The 19,653-nt window shown below is 39.9% G+C and overlaps 1 protein-coding gene across 4 annotated transcripts in view; it reads left to right on the top strand.

Moving 5' to 3' along the window:
• The window catches only part of BCAR3 (BCAR3 adaptor protein, NSP family member), a 167,099-nt gene that overhangs the window by 144,931 nt on the left and 2,515 nt on the right, over positions 1–19,653 (top strand). For all 4 annotated transcript variants that reach the window (XM_031967097.1, XM_031967098.1, XM_031967099.1 and 1 more), the window contains 4 exons: positions 11,495–11,610; positions 13,534–13,705; positions 17,863–17,974; positions 18,654–18,866. In XM_031967097.1, coding sequence (XP_031822957.1) covers positions 11,495–11,610; positions 13,534–13,705; positions 17,863–17,974; positions 18,654–18,866 — 613 coding nt within the window. The remainder of the gene's footprint in view (positions 1–11,494; positions 11,611–13,533; positions 13,706–17,862; positions 17,975–18,653; positions 18,867–19,653) is intronic.

Genomic DNA, 19,653 nt, shown 5'->3' with positions numbered 1-19,653 from the left:
CTCATCATTAGTCCTGGGCTTTGTATGCAGCCCATCATGTTGGGAATTGAATTGAATCATTCTCAAAGGCCATTAATAGGAAGTTCGCGTCTCAATCCAGCCTGAGCCCAGCCTTGCCACCAGTGGTCATTTCTAGATAAAGAAAGTGGTAACCGAATAGCTATGCAGGCCATTTAAAAACTAGACCTATTTGTGGCCCCATGGAGACAATTAGTTTCAAATGTCACACTGTTATACATTTGTAAAAGTCAGCTTTCCTTTTCTGGGATTGTAAATCCTTGCCACCATGGAGATCAGCATCCATGGCAGTTTCTGTCATGGGACAGGGTAAGGGAATAGTCACCAAGTCAGGATCACTAGGCAACATGAGAAACAGAGTAAGGACCTTGGGGTTTTTCATCCTTTGAGACCAAAGTTTCTATCAGTGCTTGTTTTATCTTTGTTGTTATTTTTGTTTTATTTTGGTGGGGGTTTTTTTTATTGGCACATACTTTAGCAACAAAATATGGTACTTAGATTTCAAACAAGGATGTTGGTTTGGGAACAGAATGGAATTCCTAGCATGGGAACTCCCACTGTCTCCAGTTTTGGGGCTTCTAGTTTTTTGTGTTTATATTTTGTTTTTTAATTGCTCAAGTCTGGAGCAATTAAATCATTAGCAAATAAAAGATGCTTACTCTGTATGGTCAGAACTGAGGGAAGTATTAAATAATAATAGTAACTGACACATTAGAGTTTGCAGAACACAAGTCCACACTAATCCTTGGAAGCAGCATTTACAGGTATGATCCTCAATTTTCAGATGAGACTCAGGCTTTAATGATTTGCTCATGGTCGCATAGCTACCAAGTTTCAGGAGCAAGATTTGAATTTGGATCTTTTGATTCCCCAGTCGACACTTTTGGACCTACAAACTTACAACTAGAGATTTTCCCTCATTGACTTAAGATTAAAATTGGTGGTTGTTACTGGTGGTCAGTTTGGGCATTTGCCCAAATCACTTGAATGTGAGTAAATTTATGATTAGACTATTGGGAGGCTAAATGGGATTTACCACCAGTTAAGGGAAATTTGTCTATTTAAAAGCACTATATAAATGTCTATTACTGTTATTGTTTTTATCTTGAATTTTTCACACTGGATGGTATCTCCTATGTGGCACTGTATCAACTTCAGGATCAAGTTCCCAGGCATCTATGGTTTCTCATTTAGCTTAGAATCTCCCAGTATGAGCTGTGGGAAAGGACAGTTCCTTCTTCGGGGGACCATCAGGGACTAGATTTCCTGTGAAGTATAACACCATTGCAATCTTATGTGACATGCTGAAGAATCAGGCAAAGAGAGGAAAGATCGAAAACATCTTGCTTGACTTGCTATGAAATCATCTCACTGATGCTGCTGGAACTAAGTTATTTTTCATTTGTGACAATAAGCAAACCATTTCATTTTCTTTTTCTGGTACATTTAGTCCTTTTTGGCCATACCTCTTGGCAGCATCTTTTCTGCCAGTTTTATATATGGAATACCTAGGGAAGAAGCATTATCTAATTTGTGCATCACTTTCTGGGTGCCCGGCCAGCCAGATGGGAGGATGGTGAGGGTTACGGATGGGGTGGTGACCATGGTTACCGAGGTCTCTGTTCCTGGCTGATAACAGAGCCAGACTTTTTTCTGTCATTCCTTCTTGGGGGATGTCACAGTAATCTGGGAGGCATGTGAATTCTGAGTCTTCCCACTTGTGGCTTTGCCATTTTAAGTTGCCAGAGAGCTCATTCATTCTCTAGACATGTACTGAGTTCAGGCACAGGGGTCCCTGTCTCTCTTCCCTGGCTGATGTACAGTGTGATCACAATTCACTATTAATTCCCCTGGCCCTTAGGTTGGAAATTTCCTTTGAAATGAAAGGATTGCTTTTTTTTTTTTTTTTTCCATTCTCTCCTTCTCTCCAAAAAAAAAAAAAAAAAAAAAAAGGCAAGATTTCAGAAAGAGGAAGGAAGAACAGAAAGCAGCACAAGTGGCAAGGTGAGCCCCAGGAGCATCTGGTCTCCACATGTTCTGTATGGGTAGCACATAGTGCCCCTCACAGACCTTGTCCTTTCCCTTCATTTTCTCAGAACAGTGCAAAAAGCAAAGAGGAAAATGCTCTATTCATTCTCATCATCTTATAGCCAGAAGAGACCCAGGGGTCAGCTACTTCAACCCCCCCTTTTTCAGATGAAATCTACTCCAGAGGAGAGGTTACATGACTTGCCTATTCTTATACTGGTAATAAGTGGAGGAGGGGAGATTTAAATCTAAGACCTCTGAATCTGGACCCTAAGTTCTTACCTACTGTGTCAGGATGCTTAAGAAGCTCTGCTACCTTTTGAGAGGTAAGGGCTTTCCAAACAAAAGGCATAAATTACATTATTTACACAGTGGGGACACATTAATGACCACTAAGTAGAGAGGATTAATGATAATGGTTAGAGAAGGGGAAAAAGCCTAATTCTCTGTCAGTTTATAATTAAACCTTCTCTGTAGCTTCTTTGATAAATGGCCATCTAGCCTTCATTTAAAGACCTCTTGTCAGGGGAAATCTGCTATTTCCCAGGGCAGGCCATTTCAGTGTTGGGTAGCTCTAATCTTCAGCAAGTTTTTCCTTATATTAAGTCTAAAAATATATGCCTCTGTGAAACTTCTACCAAATAAAACTATGAGACTATTGTAAGATGGCTGGTCCTCTCTGCTAGACAGTAGCAGTGATTGGACCATCTATTTAGAAGTAAAATCAAATTTCCATCTTGAGTACTGCTTCCTAGAACTAGAGAAAGACCATTTGTGTACCTTAGGCAGACTTTGAAAATTAAACCTTCTTGATTTAATTAAATCCCTTAAACATCATTATTGAGCACCCACTTTGTGCTGGTTACCAAAGACACAACAATGATAAACATGATCTTAGATTAATCATTAATTAATTGGTTCCCTGGGCCTTGGATTTCTTATTCACAGAATAAGAAATTTAGATTAAGTTAAGGCAATAAGGGGTAGGCGCACACACACACACACACACACACACACACACACAAATTAATTGTAAGGATATTTTTAAATCCATAGGAAAAGTCAAATTGTCCAAAAGGTTCAGAGAGAGGCTATGGCTGTAAAGAACTAGAAAAGGTTTTGTGGAAGAAGCATCAGAACTAGTCCTTTAAAAAAAACCTCATTAAAATACTTTAATGTTACTGAAAAGTAAATTGTGTCCACAGTATTCCAGACATACTAATCTTGTGATTTTTCAGAAAAAGAAATGAAGTTAGATTGTTCTCAATAAACCCATTTTTACTCAATGATTTTTCTTAAAGACACTGGAATCCAATGAAAAATGCCCTTATAGCTGAGAATTTACTTGATTTACTTGACCTGTGGTCAAGTCTTAGAGCTTTTAAGGTAAGATTTGAACTCAGGTTTTCTTGTCTCTCTATTCTATCCATTGCATCATTTAACCACCTCTTAACTCTAGGTGATAGACTCCACATCCTGAATTCGGATTGGGGCCAAATCACAACCAACACAGACATGCTGGGGATGGCAAACACTTCAAATGTAGTCAAACGAACTAACACATGCAAAGCACTAAAGCGCTATATAAATGCTTTCATTGTTATTATCTTGTCCCTAAACTGCCTTTCCTGAAGGGTCACTGGCCAAGGTCAAAGAAAACAGAAGGATTAGGAAAGAAATATTGAAGCCAAACAGTTTAAACTGTAACAAACATCCCAAGGCAATGGCTTTTCACTCCCACATTATGAACCTACTTTTTAAACAAAGGACTAGTTTGAAAACTGCCTCAGTCCCATCTAGCTTTCACTTAAAAGAGCTTTTGTCAGGGGAAACCTACCAGTGCCTCCCAAGGCAGGTCCTTCCAGTTTTGGGTTGCCTCATTAAAATACCTCCTCCTTCTAGACAGCAGTGTAGGGAAGCTTGCATAGGTCATCTCTAGTGGTGGGTCCTGGTGGAGATCTTCACTAGCAGTATTGATCCATCAACCATTTTTTCTTAGCTTTTGATGATCTAAACTCTTTTTTATACTTTATGTAACTCACCCTTTATCTGCCCCATCCTTAAAACAAAATCCTCACTTGATCCTACCATGCCTGCTAGCTATTGTGACCAGAAGTAATCCTGGAAAATTAAGAATGTCAATGATTAATGGTGGGAAAAAGGGAATCTATTTCCCTTGGGGGAAATGGGGTATATATAAAGGTACAAGAGTCTGGAGAGAGGGCAGAATGAGACTGGAAAATAGTTTGACTGGAGTACAAAATTATCAACTAACCCATCAATGAGCTACCTCCATTTGTGCACCTACTGCGCAAAACCCTGGGGATACAAATCACAAAATGACAGCATCTATTCTCAAAAAGATCCTGTTTTATTGAAGACTGTGATGTACGAGTATATACAGAATACTGGAGGCCAGGGATGAGAATCAGAAAAGGCTTCAAGCAGAACGCAGTTTGCAATCTGAATGATGAAAGAATGGATTTTGCAAGCTAGAGCTGAGGAGGGAAAAGATTACAAACATAGGAGACAGCTAGTGCAGAAGCATGGAGATGTGAGTACCATATGTAAGAAGCAGGAAAGTCCATTTGTTTGGAACAGAGAGAAGAGAGTCATGTATAATAAATCTGGAAAATTATGTTGGGGCCAGGTGGTAAATGACTTTAAAATTCAAACAGAATAATTTGTCTTTCATCCTAAAGGCAATAGGGGCCCACTAGAGTGGACTGAGTAAGGGAGTAACCTGGCCTTAAGGAAAATCACTTAGGCAGCTCAGTGGAGAATGAATTGGAGTAGGGAAAGACTTGAGGCAAAGAGACTTAATTTGAAGACTGCTGGAATAGTCCAAGAGAAGAGGTAGTGGGGGCTGATTTAAGATGGTAGGGGTGAGAGTGGTATGAAAGGGATAGATGAAAAATCTGAAAGGTTGGAAAGGTAGATTGAAGCCATGGAGGGTCTTGAGATTTCCAATAACTGGCTGTTGATGAAGAAGTAGGCTGAGGAGTCAGGAATTACTTTGGGGTTTTGAGCCTAGATGATTAGGGAAACGATGGGAAATTTAGGAAAAAGGCTTAAGTTTAAGAAGTGTGATTAAAAATTCTTTTCCAGATATTTTAAGTTTGAAATGTCAGATATCCATTCAGAAATGTCCAGCAGACAGCTGGAAGTCATCTGAAAAGAAGCCTTGAGAGTCCTTAAGAACCCCAAGAATAGAGTTGAGGGTTTAGGGTGGAGCCTGGGGGTGGAAGTTATGTTAGATTCCTACTTAGGAATAGGAGAATGAGAAACCAGCAGTGAAAATGAAGGATCTGTCGGGAAAATTAGACATGGTAACATCATGGAAGCCAAGGGAAAAGAGGAGGATGCATGAGGCGGGGGTAGTAAGAGAGCAGTAGTCAACTGTGTCAAATGTTTTATCTCTCTGTGTTAAAGTCTACTAGAGCCTTGGAGACTTCACATATATATGACACAGACTTATCCCAAAATGAATACTCTTCTGATATTAAAAAGATATACATTTATAAAAAATGTCCTTCATCGTTTCTCTATTGTTCATGCCCAGGGCTTCTGTTTATTTTGCCTCCCCCCAGTCCCAGCTCTCCACTACCTGCAATTTAATATTGTCAGGATTCCTAGATCTTGTTTTTTGTTTTTGTTTTTTTTGTGTCCTCTCTTGGGAGTTTTCTTGGAAAGATACTGGAGTGATTTGCCATTTTCTTCTCTAGATCATTTTATAGATGAGAAAAGCTAAAGTAAATAGGGTTAAATCACTTGTCCAGGTCACCCAGCTAGTATTTGGCTTCCAGATTTTACAGAGAATACTCTTGGTTCCAGATTCTCTTCAGAGAGTTCCCTAAAGGGAGAGAAAGGCAATGTGGTTGCCTGAATTTCCTCTCAGGGAGGCAAGAGACATTGAGTAATCAAGTCTCCACAAATGAGGTTTTTGAGATTTGCAACGTAGACTTTTAAGCCTCTGGTTATGAACACATAAATGGATAGGCACATAAAAAATATAAACAAAACTGTCCAATTTAGGCATTCAGTTGAAATTTCTCATTCCCCTTGATCTCTCCTTAGTTTATAACACTTGCTCCTCGATAATCTGTTCTTTCTCATTTTTAGGGCTACCTCACACCTATTTGATCACCTACTCTGTCTCCTTGGCTGGATCCTCATCCAGATTACATCTTTTCAATAAGTGTCTCTCAGACTTTTTGTTTTGGGCCCCCTTCTCTTCACCCTCCAGAATACTTCATGTGGTGAGCTCATTGGTTCTCATGGATTTAATTATCATCTGTATGTTGATGTCTCTGAAGTCTAGCCCTAATACTTCTGCTGATCTCCAAACTTATACCTCTAAATCCCCTTTCAAATATCTTGAATTGGAAGTCCAGGGGGGATTTTAAGCTCAAGATTTCCAAAATGGAACTCATTATCTTTCCCCCTAAGACTTCCCCCCAACCTGCAAACTTCCCTGTTACTGTCAAGAGTACCAGCATCCTCCCAGTCTCTTGGCTTTCAATCTAGATTTTATCTTGACTTCTCATGGTATCTCACTCCTCCTTATCCAATCTGTTGTCAAAGCCTATCGATTTCACCCTCGTATCCTCTCAAATGCTCTCTTTCTCATACTGCCAAGTGTCAAGCTTTCATCACTTCATTCTTGGAACTACTGCAATAGCTGCTGGTGATTCTGCCTCAAGCTTCTCCCCTCTTGAATCTATCCTCCAGTCAGCCACCAAAGGGATTTTCCTAAAGGGAAGATCTGACCATGTCCTCCATCCCATGAACTCCAGTGACTTCCTTTCACTTCCAGGATCAATTATAAAATCTTTTATTTGCATTCAAAGTCCTTCATAACCTAGCTTCTTCTCACTTTTCCAGTCTTCTTACCCCTTATTTCCTCTTGCATACTTGTTGATCCAGGAATACTAGTCTCTTGGCTGTTCTAAATACAAGCCTATATTTTTTAACTCAAGCATTTTCTCTGGCTGTCTCCCAGTGCTTCCAGTGCTCTTGCTTCTCATCTTCCCCTACTGCTTTCCTTGGCTTCCTTCAAACCCCAATTAAAATCCCACCATCTACAACAGGGCTTCTTAAACTTTTTCCATTTGTGTCCCCTTTTTGCCTGAGAAATTTTTACGTGAACTCATCTTGAATCTGAGCCAAGGTATTTCTGGCAGCGTTTGTGCACGCACAATGCAAAGTGTACATGTGTGCTCAGAACCACAACAGAATCACAGTGATAGACATATGTGATACAACATGGGCAGACTTCCAGAAACATTTCATATTCATTTCTCATTTGATTTTTGAATTAATTTTCGGTTGCTGTGTTCAGAAACCTTTTACTGTTGCCAATTTTTTCAGGACCCCCACATTCGGTTACATGACTGCAGATTTTAATTTAATGTGCTTCGATCCACAGGAAGCCTTTCCCAACCTTCCTTAATTCTAGCGCTTTCCCTGTTACATCCTATATAGTTTGTATATCTTTGCTTGTTTCCCCCATTGGGTTGTGAGGTCCTTGTGGTCTCTTAGTATTCCTAGCACTTAAATATTATTTTTTCCAGTGCTAACACCAGAAAGTATATTTCAAAGGGAACAGCAGTGATTTCTCAAGTACTTGAAATGTCTCTCAAATGCACTTCGTAATTGGAGGGCTCTGTACTATTTGGCATGTAGTAGGTGATTAATAAGTCTTTATTCACTGTTAAGCATTTATGTAGTGTTTCCTGTTTCTCAGCCATTTTTCTAGACTGAACGTAGTGGCAACCGACAATAAGTGAAACAATCTGTTCCCTTCAAGGAGTTTAAAAAGCTTATGATCTTTTTTACTGGTGAAAAGAACCTTTCTAACTAGATAGATGGATTGATAAAGATAGACAAATATACATACAATTTAAATATAGTCTAAATATGTATGTCTATATACATGTATAGGTATGTATTATATATATTTTTTACAAATTATAAAGTGCTTTTTTTAATGTATTATTTTATTGTTTTAGTATTTGGGGACACTGAAAATACTGAAGTATAGGGATAGTGCTTGAGGAAAGGAAGGCTGGTGGGGGATAGGCAGAACCTATGAAAAATTTCTATACATATATAGCCTTTCTGTCCCATAAGTATCTTTTTTACCCATTTCTTCAACAAAATGGAGGAAAACAATTTTCCAGCTCAGAGGAGGAAGGGACTGTGTTGGGAGGTAATGGTAATGCCATTTGTTTGGAAAATGCCATTTAAGTATTATTTTTTCCAGTGCTAACACCAGAAAGTATAATCTGTTTTTCAAAGGGAACAGCAGTGATTTTTCAAGTGCTTGAAATGTCTCTCAGATGCACTTTGTAATTGGAGGGCTCTGTAGCCTCCTTGTTTCCTCTGCCTTGTTCTTTTACCACTTCCCACTGTCAGATGGGTTGGATTTGAGGAACTTTAAGACTGCTGCCCTATGATCATTTATCACTTCTCTTCCCTGAGGGAGAAACATCACTTCCCAGGCTTTGAATGGCACCTCAGAGTTGACTGTTCTATGTGATTTGGGGTTGCTTTTAACTTGCTTTATATGCTTTATACTCACACAAGTATTGACCTTTACTTTACATGTGGATTAATTGAAGCAATGGCATGAGGTCAGCCGAGATTGAGACCCAAGGTCATTCTTCATTTGGACCCTGACGCCCAGCCATTTCCTGCTCTAATCAGATTGGTGATTTTCCCAGGCCCTGGCCCCAGAGCCTCTGGAACCCTTTCAGTATCTCTAATTTTTTTTAAAAAAAATCACAAGTCATAGAAAGAACCTCCTCAGCTGTGTAATGTAGTCTGACCTTCTCACTTTACAGATAAGGAAACTGAGGCTCAGAAATGTTAATAATTAGCCCAAAGTCACACAGCTGATGTAATTAGCAGGTCCTAAGATTCAATTCCAGGTCCTCCATTGTAATGTCAAAAGCTAAACTACAGAAACATGGTTCCTGATTAATGATGAGACCTGAAGCTATGAATACAGCAGCCTCAAACAGCTTTTGGGGTTACCCAGTTCTTGGACTGAAGGCATGAGAATTAAAGTTTTATTTAGGTTTTTTTTATCTTATGGCCTGGCACAGAGCAGGTTCTTATTTGAACTGAATTAGGTGGAGACTTTGGTGTTCTCAGTGCCCCTCGTCCCTGCTTTCTCAGTCACCTGCCAGGTGCTGTCTAGTCACTGGGCAGAAACTCTGACATTTAGGAGGATGACAAGGGGGCATCAGATATGTTATATAGGCTTTGCCTCACAAGTCAGTGTTGGGTTCAAATCTCTCCACGGACACTAGCTGTGTAAACAAAGGCAAACCACTTCCATATTTCTGAGCTTGAGCTTCCTTTTCTCTAACATAGGTGTGACCAATAGTAACCAGAAAGCACAAAGACAAAAAAAAAAAAAAAGGGATGTAAAGCATTTTGCAAACCTTAGAGTGCCCCTAAATGTCAGCTATATTTATTAGTCTTTTCACTGAAAATAGAGATTCTTTACTTGTGAATCATTTTGCTGTGATTTACAAAAAAACCCAAACATTACATTAAATATTAAAACATTCCAAGAGCTTTTTTATTCTGGCTATGATAGTTCATGATAACTAAAGGAAATCACAAAAAGGTATTGGGCAGATTTCAGTTTTCAAAACACATGGGGAAATCCGGGTTGCTGCCAGCAGCTCTGATGCAAATAGACTATGACAGATGCCTAGGAAGGTACTTTCCTCCCATGGCCAAAGGTGTAAATTTGATCTACTGAACTGTGCCAGAATTCCTTCTCCCGTGAATATAACAGTTCCCAATGGAAAACGATGCTATGTTGACTGCTGTCATTTTAAGAACATTTTTTTCCTCGACAGTTGCCAATTAATAAACCAGCAAGCATTTATTAAATGCTTGGTATACACCCAGCACTGTGCTAGGTTATAATAGAGATATAAAGCTAAATAAAAAGTCCCCATCCTCAAGAAGCTTCTATTTTGATGAGGGAAATAACAGATATGAATGTCAATGGATACAAAATAATTTCAGAGTGGGATGGGGGGAGAGATACTAAAAGCCAGGATGAATCAGGAAAGACCAAGTAAGCGGCTCTGGAGATGAGCTCTGAAGAAAGCTAGGAATTCTGCAAGGTAGAGAGAGAGGTCAAGTAGACCTTGAAAACTGCTCTTATTTTGTATATGGGGGATTGTGGTTGTTCAGTCATGTCTGATTCTTTATGATCCATCCCCTTTTGGGGTTTTCTTGGCAGAGAAACCAGAGAGGTTTGCCATTTCCCTTTTCCATCTCATTTAAGAGATGAGGAAACTGAGGCAGGAAATTTGCCCAGGCTGGATTGGAATCATGATGATGAGTCTTGCTGGTCTGCACCACCTAGTTGTCTCTGTCTGGGGCATACACCCAAGAGTGGAAGGCCGTGGTCGATGAACTCATCATTGCCACTGGATTCCCACGTGTTGGATTTCTCTGAATCGCCCCCATGGCTCCTTTATTGAACCAGAAAAAGTCAGGGTTAATAACAAAGGGCAAGCCCCGAGACGTTTTATTTTGCCATTTCATTAAGAGACATTTGGAGAGCTGCTAAAAAGTAATTAGGGGGATTCTAGCATTGGGTCTCCTTAAGCTCGATTCCCTTCCACAGTCATTACAAGGGGGTAGCTGACCCCTTCTTCTTCGCCAGTGTATTGTGATGGGTCTCGAGGATCACACACAAGTCAGAGCCGGCTTGCCCCTTTCCTAAGTTACATAGAACGAGCAGTCCCGTAACTAAAAGTCCCAGGGAGAGAACAAACACGTCTTTGATTAAATGACCTCTGAGGTCCCATCCGGCTCTACATCTAAGAGGCCTGGAACTCGCATTTCAGACCTGTTCCTCAAGCTTTGGGCCTCAAAGCCCTAATCACTTCCAGATTTAAAGGACTAGCTGCTCTTCACAAGAAGCATCATCGTTAGGGGCATAATCAGGATTTTTGTGAGAATCGGGATGGCAATGGTTATGGGAAAGGAAAACTTGGGAATTACCATCTCATTCCTCAGTAAATTGATAAAGAATCCAACAAACACACAGATCTGGCACTGGCAGCAAACTGTTACCACAGGTCTCTAGGATATTTCTGACATGAGTTTTGGTTTCTTTGGTTGTAAATTTTTGCCAACTCTACATGTTCTGGAGACCAAATAGCTCAGTTACTTTTGCCCTTTCCCCCATGTTTCACTTCCTAGTGTGGACATCATTGTATAAAATATATATGCTTTTAGATGAGGACTCTTAGAATACTTTTGAACGCGTCTCTTTTTTTTTTTTAATTAAAGCTTTTTATTCACAAAACATATGCATGATGGCTGTTTTTCTGTAGCTCTTCCTACACATTAGATCCAGGGTCACGTCAAATCTATTTCCTCAATATATTTAAACTTTTCCACTTGACAGGTTGCTAGGATACTAGAGGTCTCTGAAGAGATGAAAAGGATCATGGGAGTAAGCTCGGGTCTGGAACTCATTACCTTGCCTTATGGACACCAACTGCGCCTGGATATCATCGAAAGGTGAACATTCCCTGTCACTCTTCATTCTGGTCCTCTGGGGGCGGGTACAAGATGATGTCACCCATGGATGAGTCCTTGGTGTGTCCCCAACCCAAGGGGGAACAGCGTAGTGTCACACAAAGGACGTGCTCATTGGTGGTCTACCTTGAGAGAGATGGAGGTTTCTGTTGCGGGAAGAGGATGCTTCTCTCAGTCTCAAAGGTCATAGCCGTGTTTGTGTCACTGCTTTAGGGGGAGAAAAGAACTCTTTGTATGCAGCTGGGGAATTGGCTGGCCCCAAAGCGTGGCCTTGGTGGAGTCTAAGGACCCTATAGACAGAGAGAGCCTAGTTCTTCCTACCTCCTGCACCGCGGCCTCTCCTTCCATCTTTGTCCATTTCAGAGACAAAGAGACTCGAGAATATATGGTGGGAGTCTGTGAAGAAGGATAGAAAAGTCTGGTAGGAAAGCATAGTCTCAGTGGATCTGAACCACACGAGAAAAGGAATACAGTTCTATGGAATGAGTGTATTGGCAGGTGGTGGCAGGTCCTCTGGGTTAAGCTGATAAATTCCTGTTTTCACTGAAAGCAGTTTGTCAGAAGCAAATCTCTGCCTTGGCCCCCCACAACACTCCATCCCGTGTCTCTGTCCTCTTTTTTCCTTCTCAAAAGCTGTCCCTTGTGCCCAGAATGTGCTCAGCCTTCTGAAATCTTTCTTTTCCTTGAAGGGCCCAACTTTCCTTCTCCCTGTTCCCTCTCCCTAAGCTGGATGTGAGCTTTCCTTCCTGAAATTTGCTCAGTGGACCTTTAGATCTTATCTTTTCCCTTGTTATATTCTGCTTTTTATCATAATTGAGTATATATTACTCTTGGATTGCTTTCCTTGGTGCGTTACCCATTTTCCACTAACATGACATTGGAAATAGTAGGTGTTTAATAAATGTTGAACTGTTGAAATACCACATGAGTCACGTTAAATATCTGACGGTGTGAAAACTAGAAATTTAGGAAATAAGTACCATCACATTTGAAAAGGACTTTTTTCCCCTTGGAACAAAGCTCCAGCTTTTAAATTTCAACATTCTAGTGGTGGTGTGGAATACTAGTGTCTTTAGAATTAAAAATTAGTGATGTTATCTGTCTTCAAGTCATGGAATACTAGTGTCTGAAGAATTAAAAATGGCCATCTTAAGTGATGTAAATAGTGTAAAAAGCACGTGTTGGATTTTGACAAATAACAATATAATAAACAAGGACAAATAAGGAACTCTGAAAAACTGGAGTAAAGGACGTCATCAAAGAAATGTGTGTTCAGAAAAGATGGATCAATTATAGACCAAGGAGAGAGAATTGATGAATAGCCCTTGTGCTGCAGGGGAGTCTAAGTGAGGAAGTCAGTCTCTCCAACAAGTTGGGCACAGTTCCCTGTCTCACCCCCATTGTGAATTAAGGAGAGGCCACTGACAAGGCTGAGCTCACAAGCACCAGTATTATCTTACCCTTACTTATCTCTCTCCATGCCATTTCTCTCCAACATAATATAAGCTCCTTGATGATAATAATAGCTGATGTTCATAGAGCATTTGCTATATGCCAGGCACAATGCTAAGTGCTTGAGTCTCATCAACAACCCTATTATTCTCCTCATTTTACAGAGGTAGAAACTCAGGCCCAGGGTCACACAGCTAGTGAGTGTGTGGGAAGTTATTAAAACTCAGTGCAAGGAGGGACTGCTTTGATTTGTTTCCCTAAACATGAAGGTAGATGCTTAACATGTGAATGAAATGCCATCTCTGCTTTACAAAAGAGGAAACTGAGGTTCCCTGAGATCTGTGAGTGGTCTGCCTAAAGCCTGGGCCTCCTACTGAGGAGAACGACTTGGAGGGAGCCAGCGGTTGTCCTGGACTTCACATTGTCACCGAGACCTCACACCTTCTCTTCCAGACACAACACCATGGCCATAGGCATAGCGGTGGATATCCTCGGCTGCACGGGTAGTTTGGAGGAGAGAGCAGCAACCCTCCATAAGATCATTCAGGTGGCTGTGGAATTGAAGGACTCCATGGGGGACTTGTATGCGTTCTCCGCCATCATGAAAGCCTTGGAAATGCCACAAGTAAGTGATCATTCTGCCTTCTGTGGCCTCTTAGGTGGAGATGATGTTCTTTAATAGGCTTGTCAGCCAGGCAAATCTCTTAACTGTTTTTATTCAATAAGTAAATTGAATTGAATCCATGATAAAAGCTGCCTTTGATTAGGAGGGCAGCTGAAAGTATTGTGCAAAGTACTTTCTGTTTTTAAAACAGTGGGTAATTGCTGACAGTCAGCAAGTGCTTCTGATGTACAATGAGGAGTGTCATCCAAAAGAAAAAAAATCAATGTTTTTTGTGAGAAACCAATTAGGATGGAATGCCACGCTGTAGCTTATGTTTGCCAAAAACAACATATTTCTGTCTGGATCTTTGTATGTGTTGACAATATAGTGTTTAACTCTATGAAGCCTAGAATATTTGGGAAACTTGTCTTGGGGACAGTGGATTGTACATGAATAATCTCCTGAAGACATCTTATTTGGAACTCAAAAACTTGTATGACACGTCTGGTGCCTAAGAACTTTTACAGAATTTAATTCTGTATTTATTTAATGCTAACTCTTCATTAGACACTGTAGACATAGGGTACATAAACCTTGCCAGTCTGGGGGTGGGGTGGGGGAATCCTTTGCAATGGAGATGGGTGTTGGACAATCACCGAAGGTTTAATAGAAGATGGACTTGAGGTGTTTCTTGATATTCTGGGGAGGAGAGTGGGGAATCCATTCCAAACGTAAAAGATGATAGCACAAATAAGGGCAGGGAGGTAGCCTAAGGTAGGATGAGAATGGGAATAGGAGAGAAAATGACAGGACTGAATTCCAATTTGGCTGGAACAGAGTTCACCAACAAAATCCAGTAACATTTACTAGACACCTGCCTAGCAAATAGCAGGCACTTAAACTGGAGTTAGAGTGTGGATGCTAGAATCAGAAGTTTATACGATATTCAATAGTGGGAAGCCCCTGAAATTTGTTGTTTTGTTCTGTTTTTAGTAGAATACTGCAATGACCACATTGTTGCCCTAGGAGGACTCTCAGTAGCCATATGGTAAATGGGTGGTTGGCAGGATAGGATAAGATAGACTAAAGGAAGGGAAGACCAATTAAGAGGCAACGTGTCATAGAATTGATAAAAGATGAAGGTCTGTATGAGGATGGCTGCAGTGGAAGGGAAAGGGAGAAATGTGAGTGTTTTGGGAAACAGATTCAAGAAGACTTGTGACATGGGAAGTAAGTGAATTAGGGAAGAGCCAAAAAGGACTCCAAATTTCTATTCCAGCAAGTGGTGGTGGTGCCATCAGTAGAAGACCCAATTAGATCAGGGAAAAATGAGTTCAGTTTAAAACTATTAAATTTTGAGTTGCTAGTTTGATATCCAAGTGGAGATATCCGGCCAGCATAGTCTGGGATATGGAATCTTAGAGGTGGGGGGTGTAGAGATATAGGTCATTGAAGTTTTTTCCAAGAGGCAATGATTAAGAAGCTGTGGGAAATGACCATGAGAACCCAGTTTGGGCCCAAGACATTAATGTCTAAAGAAGGGAGATGAGAGGGCCAGCAAAGTAGGCAGAGTGGTACACTGGGAAAAACAAAGAGAGATCTGGGGTTAAGTTCAAGCTTTAATACTTAATTGAAAGCTGTATGACCTTGGCGGAACAAACCAGTTAATTTTGTTGGGCCCCAGCTTCTTCATCTATAAAAGGATGAAGATGAACTATTGGTCTCTGAGGTCTCCTCTAGTTCATAGAAACCAAGAAGTAAGGAAACTAAGAGAACCTGTTGTGTGGGAAAAGTATCAAGAAGGGAATGGACATGTCAAAAGCCACCTAACATGATTGAGAATTCCTATCTTGTCGAATTTTTTCTTTATATTGAAGACTGTATCAAATCTAAGTCAGGACTCTAGTATGACCATCATACTAAAGAAGCCAAAGTTGTCAAATACCACCCTCACCCCTCTCACAGAGAGACCTGGCAACTTTGTGGCTTGACCAAAAAATACATCACTGCTTCTAGAAAATCAATGCAAAGTGTATTTCTTTCCTTTTTAAATTTTTTTTGGAAATGTCATTTTCTTTATACTACATCTTCTCTTGACCTCATTTTCCTCATGTGTAAAATAAAGAAAGGCAGCATGGTATAGGGAATAGAGAGGTAGTTTGGGACTTGGAGTCAAGAAAACCTGGGTTTAAATTCTGCTGGTAACATGTGCTAGTTAAGCAATTCTCTAAGACTATAAATTATCTAACAATTACTGAGCACAGCTGCATAGCTAGTGGGAGTTTCCTCACTAATGAAATCAGATTTGGCCCCCTTTCTACTTAAAGGAAAAAAAAAATAGGGAGCCGGACTTAAAAGTCCCTTAAAAATCCCAAATTTATAATCAATCTGATAATCACTGCCATTGTGATTTTAGGTGATTCATTTCTCTCCTATTGCTATTTCTTCCCTATTTTTCTTTTTTAAACCAAGTCTGCTATCATATAATAAAAGGATGTGTAAACAGATACAATTACATGTTAGGGATTCTGATCCTAATCTGTAGAGTAATCAGAAGAGATTCCACACTCTAAGATAATAAGGCAACAGAGATCTAGGGAGAATTTTTCTCCTTACTCTCCAATCTTTTTGGAGCGCTAGGCCTTAGACCACAGGGGAAAGAGCCTACACAAGAAAATACCCCAACCTGTAGTCCCTCTGTTTAATGATTCTTCTATGACTTCAGATTTTCTCATCTGTTCAATGGAGTTGAACTAAATGAGGTTTCTCCTAGCTAGGAATCCTTTGAATTTATTTGGGTTTAATGTACATTGTTCCTCTCTTGATCTCAATTCACTATGAAGGATTTCCAGAATTACATGTCCAAAGAAAGCCCTCATGGGGGGAAAAATACCCCAAATGAGAATAATCCTCCTGAGTCATTCCCATCATCCATTCAAACCAGTGTTTTCCTGACAGTGATATTTGGGGAGATGTGTATGTGTGGCATTTTGTGAAAGGGCTGGGTTATTAACCCTCTGTGACATCAGCTTTAAAATGTTAGGGGCTTACCAGACAGGCCTCGTTTATTCCCTAGGGAGGAGGTTCCCCAGCTCTGTGGAAGTGGTATGATCCTCATTACACTTCCCCAAAGGTGGTCTCCTCAACATCAGCATAAGAAGTCAGTAACAGTGTGACACAGGTTTAACTCCTTAGGTGTAGAGGTTAGATTTTAAATGGTGAGAGTTGCTGGGAATAAAGTGGTCACACTTTAAAAAACCTGAGGATTCTAAGTCAATAAAGTTTATTTCTATCCTATCAACAAGGTTCAACAGCCCTTGGCATATTCTCAAGCAGAAAGATATGGTCATTACAAAGAGAAGTAAATATAACTAACTGAATTTAACTGGAAATAAGTTCTGTAACAACTGAAGGCATCAGACGTGTGTATGTGTGTGTGTGTGCCTGTGTGTACGTGTACATAGATGATCCTGGCCAAATCTATTCATCTATCTGCTCCCACTGGGATGTAGATTCCAAGTGACAAATGAGAAGGTATGAAAGAGCAAGGAAAGAAAAAAAAATAAAATTTTGTTTAAAAGAGTAAATAAACCTTGATTAAGAGAGATGAATAAAAAGGGGGAAAAAATTAGAAGGTATGGAAGAATTTAGTATAGACAATTATTGTCTTCAGAGTGAAATGTACCTATGTTAAGTTAAAAGTATTCCATGTTGATCTCTTCCCTATTCCTTTTGGATCATGGGGTAGGTAGTGATAGTATGCCTCTGATCCTGATCAGATCATATTTGGAATATATGGGCATGTTTAAAAAAAAAAAAAAAGACTATATTGGTTGATACCTTTTTTACATCATAGTTTCTTGAGTACTATATTCAATTATTTGGAAGGGTGTAATGTGGAAAAGGAATTATATTTGTTTTTATTGGTCCCAGAGAGCTTAATTATGAGCAATGAGTGGAAGGTGCAGGGTAATTTTTAAAAATCCTCCTAAAAATTGGAGTTATCCAGAACTGCAATGGACTGCCTAAGAAGTTAGTAGGTTCTCCTTTCCTGAAGATCTTAAAGCAAAAAAGAAATGTTTCACAAAAAAGCAGTTAAATTACCTAGGCCCAGTCCAACTTGTGTGAGAACTTCTGGGTTGCTTTCCCAAGAGTTACTGTGACATCTCTCCTCACAGATTACAAGGTTAGAACAGACTTGGACTGCTTTACGACACCAGTACACCCAGACAGCAATCCTGTACGAAAAGCAACTGAAACCTTTCAGCAAAACTTTACACGAAGGCAAAGGTAGGCACTGCAGGTCTTGTTGGGTTTTGAGTGAAGTGTCACTTAAGTGCAAACAACAGTCTCTTCCCTCTCCAAGCCTAAGAGTTTATCATTTCTGGTTGTCTTGGGGCAAAGGTTTATCCAGAGAGATTGTTGATGTAGGGGGACCATTTTCTAGGAATGATTTAATTTCCAGGGAGATTTTTAGTGGTTAAAAACACCAACAAATCCTGCTTGCTTCATCTGTCATATATTGTTGAGTCCACACCTAAACAAGGGAATCACCATCACCTTCACTATGTCAAAATGCCAGGGGGATCAGTGGATGGAGGGCTTGGCCTGGAGTTAGTAAGACGTCAAAGCAAATCAGGTCTCAGACACTAAACAGCTATGGAACTGGGCAAGCCATTTAACTTCCCTTTGATTCAGTTTCCTTATCTGTAAAATGGAGATCAGAACAGTGAGGTAATATTTATAAAATCCTTGGCAGAGTGCCTGGCACATACTGGACACATTAGGGTCATTCCCTTCCTCTTGTCTTCATCCAGCCTTTGCTTAAAGACCCACCCACTCGGGGTGAATCTGACTTTCGTAGACAGCCCATTCCACTGCCACTGATGAAACTTATACAAGATACCAATCACTTTCCTGTGCCTGTCTCGTTCCTAGGTACCCACATATACCTATTTCTGTTTTCCAGAGACCATATGTGTTCCTCAAAACAAGGTAACAGTCCCACTGCTTATGCCTCTGGTGACCTTGATGGAGCGGCAGGTAGTCACTTTTGAAGGAACAGACATGTGGGAAAAAAATGATCAAAGCTGTGAAATCATGCTGAGCCATCTAGAAACAGCCCGATTCATAGCGCAGGCTGCAGACATGTATCGGGCAAATGCAGAGAGTATCCTCGAAGGTAAGTGGATAGGTCTCTGAGCTTTGTCAGTTTATCATTACTGCTGATGATACAAAATACAATTTTGTTAATGAGCAATCTTTGCCGATATCTTTGGTGAAGACAAAAGTAAAAATGATGAAGGCATGAACGTTCATTTCTTTTTTCATAATCATTTATTCTCTATTTGAAACTAACAGTATTAATGTCTGTGTTACCTGTGTTTCTCATTTCTCCCTCTATTGCCTGATTTCATTAGTAGCTTTACTATAAAATAAAGGGAGAGGAGTTAAAATTAAAAATTATCAGCAGTTTACTAAGTGTTCCAATCTCTGATAACGGATTTGATCAAATGAGAAAATTTTGTAAAAGCATGTGAGTTACTGTGAATTATTAAGACCGTTGTTGAAACTGCGGGTTAATAATGAAGTCTAATTGAGAAGAAAAGTGATGCAGTGACTCTAGTGTTTCAGAATCCCTGGATTTACATCAAGACTCTGCCACTTACTAGTTGTGTTATGTGATTATAGGTAAATCACAATGGGATGAAATGAATACATGTAAACAACTACAGTGAAATAGTTATCAAATTATTATTTAAAAGTTTGTGGATCCCAAGCTGAGAATTTTTTAAGTAGATGGTCACCATTTATCCCTTCTGGCGCCTGCCTTATTGACATTGCTTAAGCAAAAAACACAAGGTTGTTGTGAGGAAAGGTCCCAGAAACTTTAATAGGAGTAGAGCAGTATCTGATCTTTTTTTTTTTTTAATTTATCCTATTGTTTTTATAAAGTAATTCCCTTAGAT

This window comes from Sarcophilus harrisii, chromosome 4 (assembly GCF_902635505.1).
Source record: "Sarcophilus harrisii chromosome 4, mSarHar1.11, whole genome shotgun sequence".
In the NCBI taxonomy this organism is placed as follows: domain Eukaryota; kingdom Metazoa; phylum Chordata; class Mammalia; order Dasyuromorphia; family Dasyuridae; genus Sarcophilus; species Sarcophilus harrisii.
Note: the sequence above shows the minus strand (reverse complement) of the source record. Positions and strands in the feature narration are given on the sequence as shown.